Source organism: Onychostoma macrolepis, chromosome 20, assembly GCF_012432095.1.
Source record: "Onychostoma macrolepis isolate SWU-2019 chromosome 20, ASM1243209v1, whole genome shotgun sequence".
Classification (NCBI taxonomy): domain Eukaryota; kingdom Metazoa; phylum Chordata; class Actinopteri; order Cypriniformes; family Cyprinidae; genus Onychostoma; species Onychostoma macrolepis.
Window position 1 is genome coordinate 23,899,202 of NC_081174.1, and position 26,599 is coordinate 23,925,800.

The 26,599-nt window shown below is 36.5% G+C and overlaps 1 protein-coding gene across 1 annotated transcript; it reads left to right on the forward strand.

Moving 5' to 3' along the window:
- Positions 1 to 3,018: 3,018 nt before the first annotated feature.
- ehd3 (EH-domain containing 3) lies at positions 3,019 to 26,530 on the forward strand. Its single transcript, XM_058756467.1, has 6 exons — positions 3,019 to 3,753; positions 7,956 to 8,132; positions 11,492 to 11,589; positions 18,997 to 19,409; positions 22,621 to 22,785; positions 23,290 to 26,530. Exons 1-6 carry the CDS (start codon positions 3,527 to 3,529, stop codon positions 23,815 to 23,817), a joined length of 1,608 nt encoding a protein of 535 aa, XP_058612450.1. The 5' UTR covers positions 3,019 to 3,526; the 3' UTR covers positions 23,818 to 26,530.
- Positions 26,531 to 26,599: the final 69 nt, after the last annotated feature.

Below are 26,599 nucleotides of genomic sequence, written 5' to 3' on the forward strand. Positions count from 1 at the left end.
TTTGTTCTTAGCCAAGGTAGAGTAGGCCTATTGGTAAATTAGGACAATATAGGGCAATAAGTAAATTAAATGATTTCAAAGTGAATTCATATTTTATGTCCATTATTGTGTCATGTAATACGATGAATAATGCACAGGGATCATTATTATAAAATAAATGTATGATGCTATATGTACATTATTGAAAATATTGCCTTTAGTGTTTCACAGAAGAAAAAAAGGCTTAACGTTTTGCAGCAACATGGGAATGAATCATTCTTGGATGAGCTATCCTTCTAATAATAGCTAAAATAATTCTTATTGGAAAACTACCTTAGGAAAACAAGAAAATGAAAGAAAAAAAGCACTGTGGATGGTTTTATTAAAGCCATAGTTCACTATATGTTTACTATTCAGTATATGAAGACATAATTTTCATTTTTGGTGAACTGTCCCTTAAATAGTCTTTGATAGTTGTTTAGCTTTGATACAGTGCACTTTTCTCTTAAATTAAGCTGCACAGTGCTAGGAGAGCAAAAGTCTTCTTATCATGTGTAACAGCAAGTTGCTTATTTTAATTTGATGGTCCATTAGACAAACTGCTGTTGTGTTACAGTACTACTGTACAACAGTTGGCTCTTGAAATGGGGATTCAGAGCGCAATAAGAACAGCCTCAGGCCTTCATGCACACGAAACAGAGCTTAGCAGAAGTGTCTTCATTTCTTGTTGTGCTTCATCAGGCACTAACAAGGACAACAGTGGGATACAATACAGGTCCTGAATATTAAATAGCCCGTTTTCAAGGTTTCAATTATCTTCCTCTTTCAATTATAAAATTTCTCTCCCTCGTCTTGGAAAACGTGTCATGGTTGTTTGCTTCCATGTTCCTTTCATCAAAAACACAAAGGAGAGGAATTTGTTTCTGCTCTCCATTACATTATGAAACTGCTTCACAGAATATTACATCTATTATCTGGCTCTGTTTTTTAACTCACAAGGATGGAATAATAATATGATTTAATTACAGCAGCAGTTTGTTTTCATTTGTTTCTCCAGTAATCCTATGTTTGTCCTCGACTTGAATTAAAACTTTGAATTGAAAGATCAAAATCTATTATGTGAGTGAGAGAGACATCTAGTGGTGAAAGCGTATAGTAACAGTTTCCACTCTGTCCACTCGTACTTTGTTTGTTTGTTTGTTTGTTTTAACAGTCTGTGAGGTTTGACAGGTAATATATCTTTGCTTCCGTTTACATTCATCCACAGCTTTATGAAATGCTAAACTTTATTTTGAAAGGACAATGACTGTCAACAAATGTTATTGTACATCATTATACAGTGTTTATTTTTGTATAAACATTTAAGAATAAAAACTCAAAAGGAAGAAAAATTGAAAAACGGTTTATTAACAGCAATAATCTTTAATGGGGCTTCCTAGGTTAGTGTTTTGTTGTCTTATTGCACCATCTGGTGGTGTGTTCTGTTACAATCGTATTCAGATCATTTGCATACTGGCAATGAAACATGATTTGATAGAATATCTTGCTTTTTTTATTTTCTGTTGATTTATTGCATTTATGTTTTTATAGCGACTAAACCCCCACCCCTCACCCCCCAATCATTTCCACAAGGTTTCATCACTGTGGAAATATCATTTAAATATTAAAATATTTACTGAATGCCCTTCCACTGCTTTGAAGTACAGTATAAGCTCACTATGCTGAATATTGCCTGCAGACTTATCTTTCAGCATATGTGTTCTGTCATGCTTGACTACACAGTCTTTTGGCCCACCTCGGTCTTTCTTTATGAAATAAGCTATTACAATCAACATTAAACTGAACACACCGTTATATACAGTTTCTGTATGTAGGCTAGATATAATTTAATATAGACTATATTATATGTGAATAGTAACCTTTTTTCTCTCTTCTTTTTTTACATGCTTCATTATCAAGTTAATTGTTCTACACTGAAAAAAAAAAAAAGTTGAGCCAACTTAAAATTTTAAGGCAACCAGCTTCAGCAGATTTTTGAGTTTGCTCAACTTATTTTTGTGGGAGATTTCTCAAATTTTTGTTGTATAAACTTAAAACGACAAGTTGAGAAAACTCAAAAATCTGCTGAAGCTGGTTGCCTTAAAATTTTAAGTTGGCTCAACTTTTTTTTTTTTTTTTTTAACATTGTACAAAGGCTTGCTAGTGGCTATTTTAAGTGGCTAAGTTGAGCCAACTTAAAATTTTAAGGTGAATATTTCCAACTGCACTTGGTTTAGGTTTATTTTTATATATTAAATATGCAAATATGTGACCCTGGACCACAAAATCAGTCATAAGTCGCACGGGTATATTTGTAGCAACAGCCAACAATCCATTGTATGGGTCAAAATAATACATTTTTCTTTTATGCCAAAAATCATTAGGATATTAAGTAAAGATCAAGTTCCATAAAGATATTTTGTAAATTTCCTACCTTAAATATATCAAAACTTAATTTTTGATTAGCATTGTTAAGAACTTAATTTGGACAACTTTAAAGGCGATTTTCTGAATATTTAGATTTTTTTTGTACCCTCAGATTTTCAAATAGTTGTATCTCGGCCACATATTGTGAGATGATGAAATCTCAATTTTAAAAAACTGACCCTTATGACTGGTTTTGTGCTCCAAGGTCACAAATATCTTTAATTATATTATATTATATTATATTATATTATATTATATTATATTATATTATATTATATTATATTATAAATCTCATCTAAATCTCATTCTAATATTTTAGAATATTATATACATTTTCTAAATCACATGTCCAGTAGGGTTGTGGGGATGCTGTGGCATTATTATATTATATTATATTATATTACTTAAAATAACATTCTTAAAGTATGTTTTTATTCACCAATCACTTTGCTGTTGTAAATGGAAATCTCTGGAGGAAAGCAGCAGCAGCAGTACCAACCATCACCTTCCGCTACAATGGCGCTGCATCCCTGACTGGAGCTCTTGTGTTCTGGGGTGGGGCTTTACCAGTGGGGCATTTCCTCCAGTGTCGGATTTCTTCAACGCACTGGCATTTAAATCTGCTGCAGTGGGAAGCCTGTGGACGCCTGTCACCGTGAGTGAATCTGCTCTATTGGAGGATTTGGCGCTCGTTTTCTTTTTTCTTTCATAATAGCAATTGTATCTCTTGCATTTGCTGAGTGATACATTGTAGTCTCTAGCGACGCGCGTTTTTATTCCAACAAAGCCTGAATGAAAGGCTGCCTGTTTGGCCATGTTTTCGACCGCAACGTATAAACAGAATATCATATAATGCGTCATATTTTGTAATTATGGTCTAGTCTTTTGCGCGTTTTGTGTCGTGAGTGGCCTAGAGACAAGGGAACAGTTTCAATGGACTCTTAAAATACATCTACGTCAGAACAAATCCATTCATTTGAATACACTACAGTAGGTCTTCGGCGCATTTGTGCATATTGTAAAATAATTATCCAAGAACAACACATATATCGTCTAAGGTTGCCTATACTCAAGTTGCATCATGTTCAGCTGGTTGGGTACCGATGACAGGAGAAAGAAAGATCCAGAGGTCTTCCAGACTGTCAGTGAAGGACTCAAGAAGCTTTACAAAACCAAACTGCTTCCACTGGAGGAACACTACAAATTCCACGAGTTTCACTCACCCGCTTTGGAGGATGCAGATTTTGACAATAAACCCATGGTTCTCCTGGTGGGACAGTATTCCACTGGCAAAACCAGCTTCATAAGGTAAGATGTTAGTTTTGGCTCCTGTGAAACAGTTGCTGGTGTCCTGAGCCCTAAAAACACTAGTCAGGAAACTTTATAATCTAGCACTTTATAATATATATATTTTTTATGAATAAGTCATACATGCACAACCATTATAATGCATTATATGAGTAGTATGTAGTGAATACATAATATACTTTATAATATTTATGTCACTTCTGATTATTTTAATGTTCATTAAATAATGATGCTTTTTGTAGCATGTTTTAATGTCATTCATGATCATATAATATTATAATACTTAACAGAATACATCATTTTGGTGAAACAATTTTTTCAAAACTGAGAAGCTCTGAAGAACACAGCATTTCAGTAAAATCTGACAAGTATTGTCCCATTTATGATTCATAAAAATCTCAAACACAACCTCTTCAATATTTTGTATATATTTGAATAACTGTAGCAATCACATTTGTAACCCCCAAAACCAATTTTGCAAGTTCATGTGAGATTCCTCACAATCCTATAAGATTGTTAATGGCTCCTTGTCAGTTCACCAGTAGGACTTATATTAAGAGAACACATGTGTAACTTTACAAAAGTTTTATCAAAGCGAGATTAATTCATCTGTTTGAGAAGCATGTAAATAGATTAAAAAAGAAATTGAGAAGTTTTAGCCAAAATATTGAATGACTTCTGTGCTACAGATATCTTTAATCTGTTTACATGAGAACCTATTTCTGTGTTCACTGAATACAGATCTTGATGTTACATGCTAAACAAAGTTCTCAACATAGTACTATAATTTTAGCTTAGACAGAGATAGTTACCTGGCTCCAGCTCTAAGATGTATCTGTATGACACAATGTCGCTGCTGTGGTGTGATGGTTGTCTGCTGGGTGATTTAAGACTTACGGGTCTACTTTGGTCCAAAATGAAAGGCAACAAACTACTAAAGATCACCAGGCAACGAGAGACGCTTCTAATGACTCCAGCACTGCCATAGTAACTTGTCACTAATAGGTTCCAGAATGTAGAAAAACTAAGAGATAGAAATGTGGATGGAGACATACCAGAAATCCTTTTTAGAAGGACCCTTGTGGTCATTACAAGAACAACAACAACAAAACGGAAGATTATTATGAATGAAAAGATGCTCAGAGTTATTACTTATTAAGCAAGTGTGATGGTAACATTTTTATTTAAACATTTTTTGTAGGTCTATGTGATTCTGAGTTTGTCAAGTTGTAGATATTTTAAAAATTTCATTAAGCATTTAATTTGGGCCTTTTTTCTAACTGTAAATTACACTACTGTTCAAAATACTGGGGTCAATGAAAGTTTTTAAATGAAATTAATACTTTTATTCAGCAAGAATCCATTGTGTATTAAAAGTGACAGTAAATATTTTTGCATTACAAAAAATATATATTTCTAAAAAAATTTGGTTCTTTTGAACTTTCTATTAATCAAAGAACCCCCAAAAAATCATAGTTTACTTTCCACACATATAGTAAGCTGCCCAATTGATACTAATAATGATTATTTATTGAGCATCAAATCGGCATAGTAGAATGATTTTTGAAGGATCATGTGACATGGAAGACTGGCGTGAAAATTCTTACCTTATGAAAATTCAGCTTCGTCATCACAGAAATAAATTATAATTTAAAATATTAATAATAATAATAATAAATCACTATCCCCAAACTTCTAAACAGTAGTGTATGTATTTTGTAATACTTTACCGTCATTAAATGTCATGTCATATGGCTGTAGTTAATTCATAATCAAATTATTTTTGGATTTTTTGAGTGACTGAGCTGAGTTTTTGCTCGAGGTGAGTGTTAAATGTGAGAGTGAGGTATTGTCCTGCACTGGCATTAACAAATGTGCCTCCTCATTTTCACTCTGGCTCTCTTTCCTCCTGTGCATTATTCATCAGGGTCGTGAGAGCCTCAGTGGACACCGCTGACTGAACACATAACTTTGAAAGTAAAAAAGCTCAACTTTCTGTGTATGCTTCATGAATGTGAGAAAGCCCATGAAACGCTTCATTATAATGTCAGGGGAAGTTTCGTGCTTCGCACTGAATCTTTTCAACATGGTTGCAAAATACAAAAGCTTGGCTCATGGACTCACTTTGTTTTAAAAAGAGCTGAAGACACTCATGTCCAGTAATTTTGTCAATGTAAAATGAATTGCGCTCATAATAGAGTGAGATGCGGAAGCAATCATTCTAGCTGAACTTGTCACATAATATTTCATCCCTACATCCACCACTGTCGGTCCAGGGGTTTCGTAAATGTTTTATAAGCAGCCATTACTCCAGTCCTTCAGAAATCATTCTAATATGCTGATTTGGTGCTCATTGTTATCTATGCTAAAAACAGTTGCTCAACATTTTTTTGGGAAACCATGATACATTTATTTTAGCGCTCTCTTGCATTTGAACAGTATTTGAAATAGAAATCTTTTTGTACTTTATAAGTGTTTAATGTCACTCTTGGTAAATGTGATGCATCCTTGCTGAATAAAAGAATTAATGTCTCAATTAAAAATTAAAAAATCCTGTTGACCCCAAATGTTTGAATGGTAGTAAATATTGTGAGCTGAGTACAGATTTGTTTTAATGTTGTTTTATGATTTCACTGGAATGATTGTAAGAGAGGGTTACAGAAAAGCAATAGATATATTGGTCATGGCAAAACATCCTATCATAAATGACACCAGTGTCCTGTTTACACTTTGTGTTACACTTGTGTTACTGGCATAACCTGCAGCTAATAAGTTCTCAGTTGAAGCCAAGTGTCCTGTAGTTACTCACTGTCATTTTGACCTGCACTGTATTCCAAACAGTCTCAGTGCCGTCACATGTCCACAGCAGGGTCTGTTTGAATGGCTCTGTGCTGAGAAGAGTAAACATTATCTTAGTAAACTCACATTCTCCGTTCGAGTGTCATCTTAACAGTGTTCCTTTCAACAGCAGCAGAAGTAATCTGAATCATGTGAACATAGTCTTGAATTCAAAAATTATTCGAATATATGGATTTGTGCTCAAGAAATATTTATTTTTATTATCAATGTTGAAAAAAATGCTTACTATTTTTGTGGAAACTGTGATACAATTTTTTTTCAGGATTATTTGACAAACAGAATTCAAGGCAAGGCAAGTTTATTTATAAAGCACATTTCATACACAGTGGTAATTCAAAGTGCTTTACATAAAAGGAAGTAAAAAAGGAATTAAAAAAAAAGGAATTAAAAAATAATAATAATAAAAACAAGATATAAAAATTGATTTAAAAAGAATTTAAAACAGTTAAGAAACGAAAATGATTATACATAGTGCAATCAGTTCAGACGTAGCACAGTGCTCATTTGACAAACGCACAGCTAAACAGATGAGTTTTGAGTCTGGATTTAAAAGTGGCTAATGTTTTAGCACATCTGATCTCTTCTGGAAGCTGGTTCCATCTGCGGGCGGCATAATAGCTAAAAGCAGACTCCCCTTGTTTTGTGTGAACCCTTGGTATTTCTAACTGACTCGATCCTGATGATCTGAGTGGTCTGTTAGGTTTATATTCAGTGAGCATATCTGCAATGTATTTAGGTCCTAGGCCAAAATCGAGTGATTTGTAAATGAGTAAAAGTACTTTAAAATCAATCCTAAATGTAACTGGAAGCCAGTGTAAGGACCTGAGGACTGGTGTGATGTGCTCAGATTTTCTGGTTCTAGTCAGAATCCTGGCAGCAGGATTCTTCATAAATGTCTTTACTGTCACTTTTGACCAATTATAATAAAATAAAATGAAAGAATACAATATATGAGGCATCCATTACAGGGATGGACACCAAAGTAGTGGATGTACATTTTCCAAAAGTTTGAGAACACATTGGATTTTTTTTCATGTAAACATGGGAATGCCATAAAAAAAAAAAACTTTTATAAAAGTTATAAATAAATGTTGAAAGTTGAAAATTAAAAAAAGTTAATTAAATTAGAAAAAGTGCAGATAAGAAGTTTTATTACATGTGTTCTTGGACTCTATATGTATAAATGCTACATATATATTGAATTCGCAGTATTTTTCAACTGAAACTATTTTAAATAACCAAACTTTCTCAAATCAACAACATAATTATCATATTTTACACATGATAATGGCTATCAGAAGTGTTTACTGGCATTTGAATGCATCTTTTTTTGTTTTTAATAGATATCTTCTGGAGCAGGACTTCCCTGGTATGCGGATCGGTCCAGAACCCACGACTGACTCCTTCATAGCAGTGATGCACGGCACCATGGAGGGACTAATACCAGGAAACGCTCTGGTAGTGGATCCCAAAAAACCCTTTCGGAAACTCAACGCCTTTGGCAATGCCTTCCTTAACAGGTGAGATTAAAACAAAACTAAAACAGTGTGTTTTATTTTAGTTCTCATGTTTATTGAAATGGACATAATTCATCTAAACTTTGGCGCAAAACAGAGCTTTAGTCTGGGCAGAGTTTGCATATGTAACATGGTCTTCCTGTCTTGATGATGTCACAGAGGGGGGCTGGTTCTAGGCAACATTACTTTTCTTGATTGAGTTTCCTCATGCTGTCTGATCCACTGACCTCCCGTCACGTGATTGAGCAACAGAAGACATGATACCATCAAGCTCACCAGCATATTATTAAACGGGCTGTCATTCACAATCAAGTGTGTGTGGTAGTGACAGCCCTTTATAAAACCTCCAAGTGATGCAATCACGTGCATGTGATTAATTTTGCAGGTGGTCTTTGCTGTACTTCGTTGTCTGATGGTTTGGCAGGCTGCGCTGCTTGTTGTGCAAATCAGCAGAAACTCTTGAGAAAATTGTCTCTTCGCCTTTTGCAATTGCAAAGCCTGCATATTTTTGAATATTTTTCATTTAATTCTGTCAGAAAGAGCAGCAACACACACTTTAAAGGAAAAGTTCACCCAGAAATGGAAGTGCTGTCATCATTTACTGTTCCAAACCTAACTTTCTTCAGAATATCTTTGTGTTTACCAGAAAAAAGAATGTCCATGTGAATGTAAATGGGGACCAAATAGTGAATTTAAATTTTTGGTTGAACTATCCCTTTAACATCTGAGTTATGCTAAGAAATGCACTTTTTTTCTCTCTCTCCACATTTTGGTGCATGGAGGTAGTAAACATGCTCATGAAATATTACTTGTCATGCACCCTGTTTGGCTGTGGGTTTATGTAATTTGAAATGCCTGAGACAACTGCCCTGGTTTTCAGATTTATTTTTAGAGATGTATATCATTTATGAATTCACAAATAGCAACAGCTCAGTGCGTATGGTGTAAACTAGTACATATAATTTTTTGACAGTGCAAGCAAAATGGCTACAAATATGGTTATTTTGTAAGTAGATTAATGTTTGATTGTGGGTAGTTTACAGTAGTAATTACAATAGTAACTTCTGCTTCTCTTTCATATTTGGACTAAACCGTTACATATATTGTACTAGCGTGTGGTCTGGTGCCTGATTCTCTCTGTACATTCAGTAAATGTACATGCTAGAATGTGTTCTTCAGTGGTTTCAAGTTGTTTGTGTCCAACGTGTTATAGTAGGGAGTAGGGACTGTCAAAATGAGAATAAATAATGTTAGGATAATGTTTCCCTAGCCTGAGGTCCTTAGTGATTCACTCCAAAACATGACACACTTTTTCTGGGCCTAGTTCACACTCTAAGCCACAAAAGACGTGCATACTAGTTTCTGGCTTGCTATTAAAGCATTTCAGAGCAGACTTTTTTTCTCATGCTGTAAAAATGTGAAGTCTGTCTTGGTTTCTATGTTTTACTATGTCCAACTTGGTCAAACTACAGCCGTAGATGGAAACAAAATAATGATTTATGGCATTCTTCTCCATGCCTTTATGCCAAGTTACTACGACTTCACAGTTTTGGATATTTTGGACTTTTTTGCAGTGTGAAATCAGAGCTTGTTTTACTCCGTATACACACACACACAGGTGCATCTCAATAAATTAGAATGTTGTGGAAAAGTTCATTTATTTCAGTAATTCAACTCAAATTGTGAAACTCGTGTATTAAATAAATTCAATGCACACAGACTGAAGTAGTTTAAGTCTTTTAGTTCTTTTAATTGTGGTGATTTTGGTTCAAATTTACAAAAACGCATCAATTCACTATCTCAACAAATTAGAATACTTCATAAGACCAATTAAAAAAAAACATTTTTAGTGAATCGTTGGCCTTCTGGAAAGTATGTTCATTTACTGTATATGTACTCAATACTTGGTAGGGGTTCCTTTTGCTTTAATTACTGCCTCAATTCGGCGTGGCATGGAGGTGATCAGTTTGTGGCACTGCTGAGGTGGTATGGAAGCCCAGGTTTCTTTGACAGTGGCCTTCAGCTCATCTGCATTTTTTGGTCTCTTGTTTCTCATTTTCCTCTTGACAATACCCCATAGATTCTCTATGGGGTTCAGGTCTGGTAAGTTTGCTGGCCAGTCAAGCACACCAACACCATGGTCATTTAACCAACTTTTGGTGCTTTTGGCAGTGTGGCCAGGTGCCAAATCCTGCTGGAAAATGAAATCAGCATCTTTAAAAAGCTGGTCAGCAGAAGGAAGCATGAAGTGCTCCAAAATTTCTTGGTAAACGGGTGCAGTGACTTTGGTTTTCAAAAAACACTATGGACCAACACCAGCAGATGACATTGCACCCCAAATCATCACAGACTGTGGAAACTTAACACTGGACTTCAAGCAACTTGGGCTATGAGCTTCTCCACCTTCCTCCAGACTCTAGGACCTTGGTTTCCAAATGAAATACAAAACTTGCTCTCCTCTGAAAAGAGGACTTTGGACCACTGGGCAACAGTCCAGTTCTTCTTCTCCTTAGCCCAGGTAAGACGCCTCTGACGTTGTCTGTGGTTCCGGAGTGGCTTAACAAGAGGAATACGACAACTGTAGCCAAATTCCTTGACATGTCTGTGTGTGGTGGCTCTTGATGCCTTGACCCCAGCCTCAGTCCATTCCTTGTGAAGTTCACCCAAATTCTTGAATCGATTTTGCTTGACAATCCTCATAAGGCTGCGGTTCTCTCGGTTGGTTGTGCATCTTTTTCTTCCACACTTTTTCCTTCCACTCAACTTTCTTTTAACATGCTTGGATACAGCACTCTGTGAACCGCCAGCTTCTTTGGCAATGAATGTTTGTGGCTTACCCTCCTTGTGAAGGGTGTCAATGATTGTCTTCTGGACAACTGTCAGATCAGCAGTCTTCCCCATGATTGTGTAGCCTAGTGAACCCAACTGAGAGATTTTGAAGGCTCAGGAAACCTTTGCAGGTGTTTTGAGTTGATTAGCTGATTGGCATGTCACCATATTCTAATTTGTTGAGATAGTGAATTGGTGAATTTTTGTTAAATGTGAGCCAAAATCATCACAATTAAAAGAACCAAAGACTTAAACTACTTCCATCTGTGCACTGAATTTATTTAATACACGAGTTTCACAATTTGAGTTGAATTACTGAAATAAATGAACTTTTCCACGACATTCTAACTTATTGAGATGCACCTGTATGTGTATGGTACATGTATATTTTTACTTTAAACAAAGAGGAAAGAGAACAATCTCAAATCAAGCCTAAAACTGTGCAATCTGGTGGTTAGTGTGCCAGTCATGCGCTTGTAAGACGTCTGCAGTGTCCTTGAGTGTGACTCTGGTTTGTTTGTGTTGGCCCTCAGGTTTGTGTGTGCCCAGCTGCCCAACCCTGTTCTGGAGAGCATCAGTGTGATTGACACTCCAGGAATCCTGAGCGGAGAGAAACAAAGGATCAGCAGAGGTAACTGACTGACAAAATGCATCAACATGCTTGGGCACAGAAGAAAAATATCATCTGAATCAGGAGCTATTGATATATAAAACTACCTTTCAAAAATTTAGGGCCAGTAAAATTTCTCTTATTCTTGTCAAGGCTGCTTTGGTCAAAAATGTACTAAAAACAGTAATACAGTAATATAATATTATTACAATTTAGAATTCTTTTTTAAATGCAATTTATTTCTGTGATGACAAAACTGAATTTTCAGCAGCTATTACTCCAGTCTTCAGTGTCACACGATCCTTCAGAAATCATTCTAATATGGTGATTTGCTGCTCTATAAACATTTACTGTTATTCTTAATGTTAAAAACGGTTGCTTAATATTTTTGTAGAAACCTTAATTAAGATTCGCCAAACCTATATTTTAAAATACGTTTGTTTTTTTTTTCCTCTTTTGGTTTTGCATTTTATTTGTAATATTTTGCATGAAGTAATCAAATATTAAAGGTTGGAGGTTTAAAGTTATTAATTTCACACTTTAGTATAACTTGATTTAATGGTTTAGTATTGTTGTGTTTGGTTATACTAGTGCTAGAATATTTTCAAAGTACAACAGCATAAGAAGATCATGTGATCTCAGATTTCAAATTTGAATACCAGTTCTTGTTCCCTGTGGCATCAACTGAAAAAGATTTTCTTTAGGAAACTCTAACCACCAATGAGTTCACATGATCGCTATATTGGGGGGAAAAAAGCGATTATAATTTTTTCATGCTGTCTTCGTGATTTTCTCATTAAAAGCAACACAGTGTGTTGGTGCATTGTGTAACTGCAGTTTCAATCTGTTTTTAATTGTGATGTGTTGAAAGTCTGTGTTGAATATGATGAGAGAGGAGGCTTTATCAAGATGAAGGATGTTGTTTTGGCTTGTAAACTGTCATGCAGGCCTTATAATGTGAAAATGGTACATAAAACAAGAGTTTGAGTTTGCGCTAAATTTTATATATAGTAATACATTTTTCAACTGTATTGTATCAAAGGATGGTGGATGTTTGCTTCTTTTCGTTCTCTAGTTTGCCACTTATTGTAAAGGATATCAGGTTTGGCAGATATTTTGAAACTTATTTGGTTCTAGTACATTTTTTGTTAAGTTTTGACTCTTAAGCTTAGCGTATGTATAATTTTTCCACCCGCCATTAAATTTCATGCATGATCATCGAGCATTCTAGACTTCTACTTTTACATTTTTCGCTCATTCAGAAAAGTCCATTGCAGCTGAGCATAGTATTACCCATAGTATTACCGCTGGGCTTCCTGGCATCAGCACTTTTCGCTTTACCCGGTCACTCTCCTCCCGCTGCGCTCAGCCTCACAGACTGAACTGATTCGGCCCGAGGATTATAGACACTCATGTTTCTGAGGCCAGAGCCAAGAGCCGGGCTCTCCAAGGTCATTTCAGATGTGATTTCAGAGGGCGAATATTTAGTAGCTCTCGTTTGCGCTGAAAGCAGTAAATGTAGGTTTAGAGGTAAGTGCTATAATTTGGCAGTGAAATTATTCGTCATGTGATACAGGAGCCTCTGTAGAAAACGAAGTGGAAGTGTGTCAAATAGATGCACACTGGAGCACAAAATAAATGCACACAATATTGTTATATTATGTGAAACGGCATGCATCATGCAGTGGTAATCTTTTCAAACACTAGAATACTACAGCATCCAGTGACCAAGTGACATGGGTGTCTGTTCTAGTCAATGGCTACTTAGCTCTGGCTTTAAAGAGCTATTGATCGCAGTGAACATGATGTTTGTGAGCTTTTAAAGTTGCTATTGAATTGTGGATTAAGTCATTTGGGGTGTTCTCACACATGAGTGCATGTGAGAAGAGCAAGCGGTTTTGTGACAACTATTGTACCTTCACACCAAACTGCATTCTGCTTCTCATAGCACTAATCTTGCAGCGTTTAGTGATCTTTCTTCTTGTTTGAACACCGGATCTAAGCATGTGCTGCTGCAACAGTTTTTTTTTTTTTTTTAACTTTCTCTCACCGTCTGTCTCTCTTTTAGGGTTTGGAATCGAGAACAGGTTCATTTAATTAAAAAAATAAATAAATACTTGACCGGAATGATTTTCATGAGATTTGGTTCTGTACCAGCTGACGAGAGTTCCTGAATTTACAAAAGAAATTGTTTTAGCTGAGAATGTGAAAGTTTCTATTGCCAAATCTCTTTCTAGTTTTCATTTGCATTTTCATTTTATGCTTTTCTTCAAGAGTTAAAGTCAGAACCAGGTTGGTTAAATTCCCATCCCTGCTGTCTGCTTTGTTTCTTGTCTCATTTACATGTCGGTGTGATGGTTGTATTTAGCAGGACGTAATGAGAAAATGTCCGTCATGCGTCCTCTGTTCTTTGATTATGTCAAGCAGGTCTGTGGAATTTCTCCAGCAGTCACATGAGATTACAGGGAGAATCCTTCTCGTTCATATTCATAGCTACGGGCAGTTCATCTTGTTGTTGTTTTTTCTGTAGACTGGTGCATATGACCTGAATCAAATCAATAAGATAAGATTTCTCCTGTTCCTGCATTGCTCTGTGAATTCTGTTTCTAAGGAACATTTGGTCAGGTGTTTTCAGCCAAGTGCATGTGTTCATGTTTATACTCACTGTGTGTCTGTAATTAGATGCTGTTGTTGTCTTTCTACTCAGCCTTAGTCCCAGACGGCACACCCACAGACCATTCATGATCACTTTTAATACATATTGCACACAGAAACGCCAAGAACTGGCTGAAGCTGTCCCGTCTGTTTGGCTAGCTTGTACAGAATTCTGTAGTTGATCAGTTTATTCATATCATCTTTTAATTTTTATAAAGTGTATTACAGAAGACATACAAGAGTCTGAGACCAGATTTAAATTCTGGGATTCAAAATTAAATTTAAAACCTGAAAATAAAGTTTTAGATTTTTTAAATGTTTAAAATACATTATTATATTCTTATATAAAATAATATTATAATAAGATTTAACACTAATTAGGGATATAATACTGAACATTTTCCGTTTGACTTACTAAATATTGTTAGGCTAGCAAAATAATTTGTTGTAGTATTAATGTATTAACATGCAAAACAAGCATTTTCATTTTTCATTTACCTTTTTTACTTTTTTCATTTAGTATTTTTTTTTTTCTATAGAGTCAACCATTGTACATGTACAAACACATTTACATACATAATATTTTTAAGGAAAATGTGAAAAGTTTTTAAAATCATATTTTAAATCTTACTGAACCCAATCCTTTGAACAGTAAGGACTTCACATGTCAGTCAGATAGATTCTTCCTGTCGGATGGACGGAGTGGACGGTTCTGGACTAAATTAAGCTGCAGTATCAGACTGAATAGTGAATTTTATATAGAATCATAATTTGGCTTGGATACCTACAGTATCACTGCATAACCTAATGGATCTGAAGCTGTAGTGTATAAGTCATCACCAACACGGAGAGACTGTTCCCCATCCAGATCATTCCATTAAATAACATCTACTACAGTATACAGTTCTGACACCATCAGCACTTTTCATGCATCCATTACAAGAACAGCATCTCACAGAAAGCATTTGCTACTGCTTTTATCTGTCAAACATCAACATCTCTCTCTCTCTCTCTCTATAACAGAAGTCTCCAACATGTCGCTCGTGCCAGCACATACTTGACAAATCGGCCGTGAGACCATTTTAAATGCCATTTCGTATTTTAATTATCATTAAACCCGTATTTGATTATCGCGATTTGAAAAACTCACAGTAAATACTGCTCCGCTTTAATCAGTTATTAAGAGTCTCACGCAGGCGCAACATGTAGTTTTGTTTTGTGTGAAAAGTTTCGATGGCGTTTTCTTTCATGTAATGCATAATAAAAAGCAGTGTTTAGAAGTGCAGTGCAGATTTGTTTACAGAGGTTACCGTGGAAACAGCTCTGTTCTGCAGTTCATAAGCACCACCTGCTGTCAAACTGTGGATTTACAAATTCATTCAGTCTGTCTGCCGTATTGTATTCAGACCAAATTTTTGTTGTAAATTTGTAAATCTTAACCGGTCGATGGAAAATAGGCTACCTTTTTATCAGAAGTGTTGAGATTTTTAGAATGCACATTAGCTTATGTAGAACTGTTTATGAAGCAGATAAAATGTAATTTATCGTTCTGACTCGTATAAAAAAAGAGATTTAAAGGCTGACATGTTATAATTTTATTTTTAAAAAAGTCAAAACTTTATTGGAACATACATCAGTAGATAATATGTTATGAATATTTTTTTTTTATTAGTTTAAAATCCAGCCATTTTTTTTTATGTTTTTATTTCACTGTTTATGCAAACAGAAAGTGTTTATTGCTGCTAATTTTATTTGTTGGCTTTTGTCGTGAAACTTGGTAAAATGATTGCAGTGTGTGTATCAGTACTTTTTTAATATTTCCTGCACATTTTAACAATGCTGTGTATAACAGCTTGGATTGATTTGATACATTATTTAAGAGATTTAAGTATTGTATAAAATTGGTAGCTCTCAGCCGCTTTCGTTTGTAAAAAGTAGTACCCGAATTAAATAAGGTTGGAGACCCCTGCTCCATAATATGGGCCCATATTATCCTAGTTACACCTCTGCATAGAGAGTCATTAGTAGAGAATGGCTATTAGCTTCATCATTTAATTTTTCATCGCTGTACTACTGCAGGACACATTATGCCATTCTCTCTGTTCAACTCCGTTATCAAGAGTTTGGCAGTGCAGTGTGTTTCTGAGCGTGCAGCTGTAAAGCTCCATTGACCAAGTGCCAGTGCTGCTCCCAAGAGAGGCTTTATCATTCCCAGCTCTCCTCTACCTCCACCACAGGCAGGTGCTGTGAAATAGTCCTCATTTCCTCCAGGAAATACTGTCTGCCAAATCCAATCACTGGAGTGGTTCTGTTGTATTATATGTTCAGCTGACTGTGTAACAGATGATTGTGGCTCCGGTGTAGGTTTGTAGATAAGCAGTGGTCACTTAAATCTCTCTGTTTGTGGTTAAGGTTCATTTAATGGCATTACTGTTTTGTTGTAGTAGCATGCTGTTAAATAATTAATCATCCAGCACAACTAGTAGTCTAATACTTATAAGTCACTCAAGTCTGATTCCTGGAAGTGAATTGTATCTTTTAATGAAAATTCAAAAAGTTGAGTTACCAGTTGTCAGTTATGATTATGGTTTTGATTTTGCACGTTCTTTTAGAAACATCTTTTTTAGCATCTTCATCAGTTCAGGATGTTGCAGAGTGCAAACGCAGCACAGCGTCAACCAAAACCATTTCCTTTTTTCATGTTCTTTTATTCATATCTTTCGTTTTGTTTTTTCATCAGTTCATACCAGACTGTTATTCTTTCTAGTGCCATGAACTACCTAAACTTTCACTTCTATCATTCAAGGAAGAATCAGAAACGTTTCTAATTAAAAGTCTATCCTTTTTTCCTGTGTTACTGTAATTTGACATCTTTGTATCTTTCTCTCTCCATGAACAGTTGCAACAGAAGATGGCTTTGGTTATAGCTGCCTGCATAAATGTCCATACGGAGGTATTGTAGATACTGCCAAACTTCTGTTAACACCTGCAGCTTATTACGCCAATGAAGTTCCAGCACCACTCGACTCCAGACGTGCTGTAAAATCACAGGGCCTCCTGATAATAACCCTCAGATCTGTCCCTCTACAACAATATAATCACAGCTGTAATACCAAGCCCAGTTTCACCGCTGTTATTGTCCTGCTCTCAATGACACTGTCTCATGTGTCTGTTACTGTAGATGTTGTCTTTCTTAGACCTTTATTGATTTGACTAGTCCCAGTCTGAAGTTACGACAATTCTGGATAGAGATCTAAAAGTTGTTGAAAAGACAAACCACACTGTTGCAGGTGACAATAAAGCCTCCCCATGTGAAACTGCCAAATCGGAAGGGATGGTCCACCCCATTCCTGTAGGCATGGGATCTTCCTGTGGAAGAAATGGCTATATCTGCCATATTCCATGTCACTGATTTGAAATATTAACACACTAATTCCTCTCAACAGAACTGCCAGCTTTGGAAATATACTCCTTTTCAGTCAAGGTCATCGCAAAAATGCTTGCACACTGATGGCGTAACTGATGATAAGCTGGAAGTTGTTACAGAAGATATACATCAGAAACAAAATTACAGCTTGACTCAACAGCAGAGCCTGGTCAGAATCATCATCACCTTTCCTCATTTCAGATGTCTTTCAGCTTTCAGGGTGGAAAATTACAACATATTACACATTATGTTTATTCATAATCCATTTTTTCCAACAGGTGTGTCCAAACTTTTTAGGAAATGCTAACACTGAGCAGAGCAAATGTAGGCACGTAGCCTAGGTGGACCGAAGGGACAAAAACAGATTTTTTTTATTTAATTTTTTCCTTTTTTTAAGTACTGGTAGTTTAACTTTTCAAGGTTTTTCTTCTGTCAGTCTGAACTTTGTTTTCTCTAGCAAGGTTATGATTTTCTTGTCACGAGCACACAGTGTCCTAACCGGTTGCTATGAGATGAATGATTTGTCTGTCCCCACTAAAAGCAAAAATTCTGTTGAGGCTGGTTCGGACACAGTGGCATGGCTTTTGATTCATTTTAGCAGTATTGTATTGTCATAACCTTTTTCCTTCGTTGGTTGCATAGCAGCAACGCAAATTGATGTGGAGATCTTATATCATACATTACAAAACTAATTAGCCCACAGCATTAGGTTTCATTTGGAGGATTCTGGATTTCTTGGCAGAGTTAGCAGTCTACCCCTTTCCAAATCGCAGCAGCTAGGAGGTTGAATGTGCAGTCACCCAGATAATGTAAAAGCTAGTTTGTAAAAGCTCCTTCACAAGAGTCTGCAGCTCCTTAAAATGAGAGCCAGACTCAAAAACAGCAATTCTGAATCATAAAGGCATTGCATGCATACAAATTTCAATACTTTAACCAAAATTCACCATATGCATCTAAATGCATTATTTAGTTCAAATATTTCCATAATATTCTACGTAATGCAGCCTTGGTTTAAAATGAATTATCTTGCTGTGCTCTTCAGTGGTGGACTTGCTGTTTGACTCTCTGCATCCCTGGAGAGCGAGTGAAGTTGAGCTGCAGAAGCCATTTACTGGCAGACATTAGATCATAAAAACTGCAACAGGCCTGAGCATTTTAACGATACTTGGAAGAGAGTCAGCAGCTTCAGTACTGTTGAGCGCCAGGTCCAACAAGGTCATTTTGCCCGTTCTGATTGGCTGGCTGGCTGCCTCTTCGCTCTCGTGCAAGCATCCATCCGGTGCGAAAGCTTTGTGAACTGTAAATATTGGACAGAATATCAATCTCTTTTCCAATCTCTCCTTCAGGTTATGACTTCGCTGCAGTGTTGGAGTGGTTCGCCGAACGCGTGGACCGCATCATCCTGCTGTTCGACGCCCACAAGCTGGACATCTCGGACGAGTTCTCGGAGGTCATCAAGGCCCTCAAGAACCATGAGGACAAGATCCGCGTGGTGCTCAACAAGGCCGACCAGATCGAGACGCAACAGTTAATGCGCGTCTACGGCGCCCTCATGTGGTCACTGGGGAAGATCGTCAACACACCTGAGGTGATTCGTGTCTACATCGGCTCTTTTTGGTCACATCCGTTGCTGATTCCAGACAGTCGCAAACTGTTTGAGGCGGAAGAGCAAGACCTGTTCAAGGATATCCAGTCGCTGCCACGTAACGCCGCCCTTCGCAAGCTCAACGATCTGATCAAGAGAGCTCGTCTTGCTAAGGTAAACTTCTATTACATTAGCCTATGAGATTTTACCTGTAGCCTAGCAATCAAATGACTCACCTAGACTATTACTAAGGTTATATACAGGATAAGATAAGATTCTGGATCTGGAAGTATGAGAGTCTGACATAAACAAATAAATGCATAATATGGGACCATTAGTGTTTTTCGAAAATTTTGTATTCAAAAATATGTCACTCCAAGCCCATTAACTGTTATTCTTTCCTCACAACTCAAAATAATAGATTTGAAGAATTTTCAAACAATGGTTCATAGTTACCATGGCTATGAATATAAAAACAGCAGTCCTCTTGTATATGAAAAAGAATGTGTTCCACAGAAAACATAACAGCATTTGGAAAGTCAGACAATAATGACAGAATGTTTATTTTTGGGTGAACTAATCCTTTATGTTCTAAAGTCTTCAAAAGTTCCAAAACCACTACTGAAACCAAAAGCAGGAAACGGCTAGCAAATTTTGTTCAAAGCAAAACAAGCACTCATGGATTTATATGTTGATGTTCAAGGGAAAATATTTAGTGTGTGTGATTTAGAATAAGAGGTCTCTGTTTCTGCATTTATTGAGTTGACATGCTGTGAATGCTGTTGTCGTTCCAACATGTTTTTGATGTGGTCCAGCATATAGCTCTAGTGTGAAAATAATAGCATTGACATGTACTTTGTGTGTTTACAGGCACTTTTGTCTGTCTGATCTTGCAGATTTGCCCAAGTAATGAGGCCATTTACAAAACTGTATAGTCTGCTGATGTGGCTCTGTACATGGCTCTGATGTTCAGCTACACTAAAATTGACTCTCCTCCACATTAAGCACATAATATTTACTTCTACAGTAATTTTTTTTTTTCATTCAAGCTTGATTCATTTATATTTAAGGGCTGTTTTAGTAACGACCATAAGAACATGAAGTAGTCATTTATCTGTCTGTCTCTGTTTCTATATATGTGTATATATAAGTGAATACATATGTAACATGCAATTGACCTATCGGTATAGTGACCGAAACGCTGCCCTTTAAGACTAACGTTACATCTCCCTTTCAAGACAAAATCTGCACAAAAATCCTGATTTATAATTGAGCCGTCTTCTGATTAAATCAAATACACAAAAGACAAGACAATTCCTGTGCTGTGATATCGGCTATATTTGCATGTAAAATTAGAGAAACAAAATAATATCTATTTTAACTGAACGCGCTGCTCCTCTCAGCCGCTCGCTGAACAGAGCAGATGCAGAGAAAGATGTGCGTGCGCGCTGACCTCGCGCCGTTGCGGCAGTACGAGCGATCACAGAGACTTGCTAAGGTTTGTCCAAGAAGTCGCTAGATTTGTCGCTAGTCGCTTTTTTGGAAAAAAAGTCGCTAAGTTGGCAACACTGGTCCGAGTTCCGCTCCCCGTGCAACTGATACTTGACTGCCATTGGCTAGTCTGCGTTCGAGGGGAGGGGCTTACCGATAGGTCAATTCAAAGATAATTCTAGTTGTGCAGGTAACCAGCTACATCTGAAAAACTAGACCAGAAAATGCAAAGAAAGTCCTTGACTTTGACTCGGAGGTCAGGTGATTAGTGGGGATTGTTAAATGTGCTGAAAGATACTGAGGGATCATGTGTCATAATGTCATTCCCCATAAAGACATGGTTAGAAATGCCCTTGAGTGATCTTGAATTCGTCCTTGCTTTAATTACTTATTATAAAATCATGTCTGAAGGACGTTTACTCAAAAATGTTGTTCTCATGTTCCAAACCTGTGACTTTTTCTCTTCAAAGGAACACAAAAGAACGATTTAAGGCCTGTATTCGCAAAACACATTCTTGTGTCTTGATATTATTAATGCATTAATTCTTCAGCACATTACGTTCGAAAATACTAACGTTTTTATGTATCAAATTGAGCCCTAATATTTTCATGTCTTATGTCTGCTGCTGTCCTATGACTAGATTTCACATGTTTTTAAACAGCAGTCCACCTCTTGGATATATAAAAGAACAGTAACTTAGGTAGTCAGACATAAAGCTGTCATTTAAAAGGAAACTGAAACACTCTGATGTCGGTTCATTTATGTCTGAAATCCTTTATTATCCCCATCAGTATAAACGTTGCTCAAAACACATGGGCTGGACCATAGAGACCCTCTCTGGAAGAGGAAATGTTGGGGACTGTCAGTACTGGTCTCTTGTCAAACTCAATTTAAATCTCTAGATCCAGCTGGATGCATTAAAAAAGAACATTTAAGTTCTCTCCCTGTCCCTCACCCTGATCATACAGATGTGCTTCCCCTCCTGTCATCATTTATACAGTCACCTTCCTTCCACGCAGGGGCCAGGCCTCTTTTTGCCGCAGACGATGATCTATTTAGTAGCTTGTGTATTCTTGCTGCTATCCAGCTTCATAATGAATTGTTTGGGTTGAATACATTAGTAATTGAATACATTAGTAAACTCAATTTGTTTGTTGGCCATAAAATCAATACAGAGTCTAATGCAAAAACATGTTTGTGCCATATTACATCCCAAAAAGAAACATTAAAGGGATGGTTCACCCCAAAATGAAAATTCTTTCATCATTTGTTCACCCTCAAGTAGTTCCAAACCTGTATGAATTTCTTTGTTCTGCCGAACACAAAGGAAGATATTTTGAAGAAAGTTTGTAACCAGGCTGTTTTGGGGCACCATTGACTTCCATAGTAGGAAAAAAAAATACTATGGAAGTCAATGGTGCCTCAGAACTGCTCTGTTTCCCACATTCTTCAGAATATCTTCCTTTGTGTTCAGCAGAACATAGACATTCATACAGGTTTGGAACTACTTGAGGATGAGTAAATGATGACAGAATTTTTATTTTTGGGTGAACTATCCCTTTAAGCCTGTTTTAGAATCTTTTTCACTATAATTAACCACATTCACATGCGAAATGACCAATCGATTAACCAATTAAGTATTTTGTAAACATTTTGCAAAAATATTAATTATGAAAATGTCACAATAAAATGTTTATTTATAAAATAAGGAATTTTATTTTAATCTTATGATAGGTTTTGGTTTTGAGCAAAAGGTTTCAGTCATTTTTATTATTATTATTTATTTTATTTTTTTTATATGTTAAAAACATCCCAGGCATGCTCTTTGTAATTGTAATATACTGATGTTTGTTCTATAAACTTACAAGGAGCTTTGCTTTTGTGCTCCCACAGGTCCATGCATACATCATTAGCTCCTTGAGAAAAGAAATGCCCTCAGTCTTTGGGAAGGAGAACAAAAAGAAGGAGTTGATTAACAGCTTGGGCGAGATCTACAGCCGCATTGAGAAGGAACACCAGATTTCCCCGGGAGACTTCCCTAATCTTAAGAAAATGCAGGTAAGGTCTATTTAACCAATAAACATAGAGGCTGATTCAAGAATGCTTCACTGAGACTTCTAAAGGGTCTTTCAGAGCACATTCAAAATCAGCATAATTTGTCCCACATTTTTTAATGTCAACAAACAACTGTATAAATTTCAGCTTTGGGTGGACCTCTCTAAACCTAATTACGCGCCTTTTTAAAATCACTTGCGTAAAAGTGCTGTTTAGATTACGTTTGTACAACAGCTCTATAAACAAATGAATATTGAGCAATTTGAGTTTCAGACAAAATTTGGCTAGTTAGTTTGTGTTTCTTCTCCGCCTATGAAACTATTTCCAAAAGAAGCCAAAGCATCAACCTTTTCATGTTGCCAAGCATCAACAGCCTGACACAGCCTGTCTGGAACAGAGTATCTGAAGGGAGCGGAGCTGGTTTACCCTGGAAATATCAACAGATGTTGACAGGATATTTTGTTACATCCTGTAAGTGTTTTTCTTGCTTTCTTTCCTGCTGAATAGGAGCAGCTTCAAGCACAAGATCTGAACAAGTTCCATCCTCTGAAAATGAAGCTGTTGGACACCGTGGACGACATGCTGGCCCACGACATCGCCCAGCTTATGGTTCTGGTGCGTCAGGAGGAGACGCAGCGCCCCAACCAGGGGGTGAAGGGTGGCGCCTTCGAGGGCACCATGAATGGGCCGTTCGGACACGGATATGGCGAGGGAGCCGGCGAGGGCATTGACGAAGTCGAATGGGTGGTGGCACGTGACAAACCTATGTATGACGAAATCTTCTACACTCTCTCGCCCGTCAATGGCAAAGTGACTGGAGCCAATGCCAAGAGGGAGATGGTGAAGTCCAAGCTGCCAAACACTGTGCTGGGTAAGGTCTGGAAGCTGGCTGACATTGATAAAGATGGGATGCTCGATGATGAGGAGTTTGCCTTGGCCAATCACCTGATCAAGGTCAAACTAGAAGGTCACGAGCTTCCAAGCGAACTGCCCGCTCATCTTGTGCCTCCCTCCAAAAGAAAGCTTCCAGAGTAAGTTTGGTTTGGATTTTAGGAAAGCATATAGTTTGAATTTAGGTTGCAGTTGAATTACCGATGGCTGGACAACCTTTACTATAGAAAAAAAAACAGTGACTTCTTTGAAATGTGTGGTTTATGCTTCACTAGAAAGAATGGATTTGAAAATGACCCACCTTTTCAACTCTTTTGACCTGTGTATGTATTTTTTAGTTTAGTTTTGTTTTATTTTTTCATGAACAAATTGTGCTGTCTGCAGTCTGTTTTATGTGTGCTTTCAGATTTTACAGTCATATTTTTATGCCACAATTTCAGTTTCATCTGTTCAGCTATCATGACCGTAACGCTGTGTCCTAACCAGACGTATTGCGATGAATGATATCAAATTTAAAACAGCACATTTTGTCGATCACATGATTTCAGTTTCTGTGACAATTTGCTTGCTAGCCTTTCCCACAGTGAAATCTCATTGGTCTAAAAATCTACTTCAGGTAGTTACATTAAACGTCATTATCTTCTGATTGGTCACGTTTCGTAGCTGTTTTATGTTCAGGCAATTACTTGTCGCATTGCGCCTGGTTAGGACACACTAAAATGCTTTTCAATATATTTCACTTTCACGCTCAATTTACTCTACTGTTCAAAAGTTTAGAATCAAGAAGTTGTTTTTGAAAGTCTCTTTTGTTTGCCAAGACTTCATTTATTTTGATCAAAAGTACAGTGAAAACAGTAATATTGTGAAATATTACATTTGAAAAAAAAAATATATATATATATTTTTTCCCGTGATGGAAAATCTGAATACTTCTATTACCTGCCGTCTTCCGTGTCACATGGTCCTTCAGAAATCATTCTAAAAATTATTAATAAAACTTTTGATCGGTAGTGTATATCAGATTGATCTGTGTCTCAGGAGAGGCGAGACATCAATTAATGCAGAAAAACATGAATCTTATTCTGAATCTTTGTATCAGTACGCAACTGTTAAAATCTAGCAAGAAAAGTGAAATTCCTTTTATAAGTAGGTGTAACTGTTATTCTCTTCTTGTTAAGGCGGCATCTTTAATGAATGCGAGTCCTTTCTAGCCTGACCAAGAGACTGTTAAAACTGTATAGCCGTCACGTCAGAATACTTAATGTTTAGTGTTCTTGATGGACCCGTAGAGCTAGTATCCTTGTCAGTAGTCTACTGTATATGTTAATGCCTAACAGATCTAAACTAACTAGGGTTATAGTAGTGTTTATATAATTCCCGTCTGATTTCCAAAGAAGAAAAAAGAATGATGCTGCAAAACGGCTTTATTCAAGTGATGTGAAGTTCTCTTTCTGAGCGTTTCTGCGTTCACATGCTCATTTAAAGAGCGGCGGCTTTGGATCTAAATATGTATTTAGTTATATTACTTTATTATATCAGCATTTAATGAACTCTTTACCTCTGTAACCCCCCCTTGACAAGCAGTTATCTAGTGCTGTTGCGTTTTCTCAAGCAGATTTTTAGGATCTGAATGTGAATTGATCAAATTTTATGCACTGAACTAAATGGTCTTTAAAGGGGTAGTTTAATCAAAAAATTACAATTCTGTCACTATCTACTCACCCTTGTGTCATTTCAAACCATGTTTTAATTCCATGGTTGATGAAAAAGGAGATGTTTAGCAAAATAGTCACACTGCTCTTTTATATACAAGCTCAAAAAGAACAAAAAGTACCATAAAAGTAGATAGTTATGACTTATATACTATATTCCAAGTCTTCTGAAGCCATGTGATAGCATTGTGTAAAAAAAACAAAAGGCTTAAATGTAAGTGATTATTTGCTGAAAATTGCCATATATGTACATATTGTAATTTGGCTTCTCATGATCAGTTACTGTACAAGACACACTGACATTTGGCATCATTGACATTAAAGGGACAGTTTACCCAAAAATGAAAATTCCTAACCCTAATGTTTTTCCAAACCTGTATGACTTACTTTCTTCTGCAGAAGATATTTTGAAGAATGTTGGTAACTAAACTCTTTCAGTTCCATTGTATGGACAAAAAATGTAAATCAATGGAAAGTGAAACGGTTTTGGTTATCAACGTTATTCAAAATATATGCTTTTCTGTTCAGCAGAAAAAAGAAATGGAACAACATAAGAGTGAGGTGACGTTTTTGGGTGGACTATCCCTTTAACGTAGAAAAAAATCATACTCTTTTGGATGGACACAACTAAAGGACGACAGGATTTTTGCTTTTTGATGTACTGTTCCTTTAAATCTGATCTGCTTTGATCTGAATGCCCTTTAAACCTGTTTAGTCAATCAATTAAACCTATAAGCTGCCTCGGTGCCTTGAGACACACCCACTTCAATCAGATTTGAGACACTAGAGATGTACAAAGCACACTGTCGTATTCTACAGTATCATTACATGCTCATGAAATAAACTGACATTCTTCAAAGACTTTCATTAATGCTCCATTTGAGTCTAATGAAAAGAAATTCCAGATTTGCTCATAATTTTTGCACATGAAATTTTTTTTGCCCATAATGTAGGGTTGTGCGTTTGACCAAGTGTGTACATGTATATGGGTGCAATATGGTTCGCAAGTGTATTGTGAAGTAGTCTGTGTACGTGTGCTTGTTGCTCATTGTGTTTTAACCGGTGTGGACAAATTATGTGAGACACTACTGTTCAGGGAGGTGGACATTATTCAACTTAATAAAGATCTAACTCATTTAAAAGTGCTTCGTGTTCGGGTTTTCTGTTCTAGTCTTCTGTTCTAACTCTTTTTCTCTTTACTTTAAAAAAGAGTT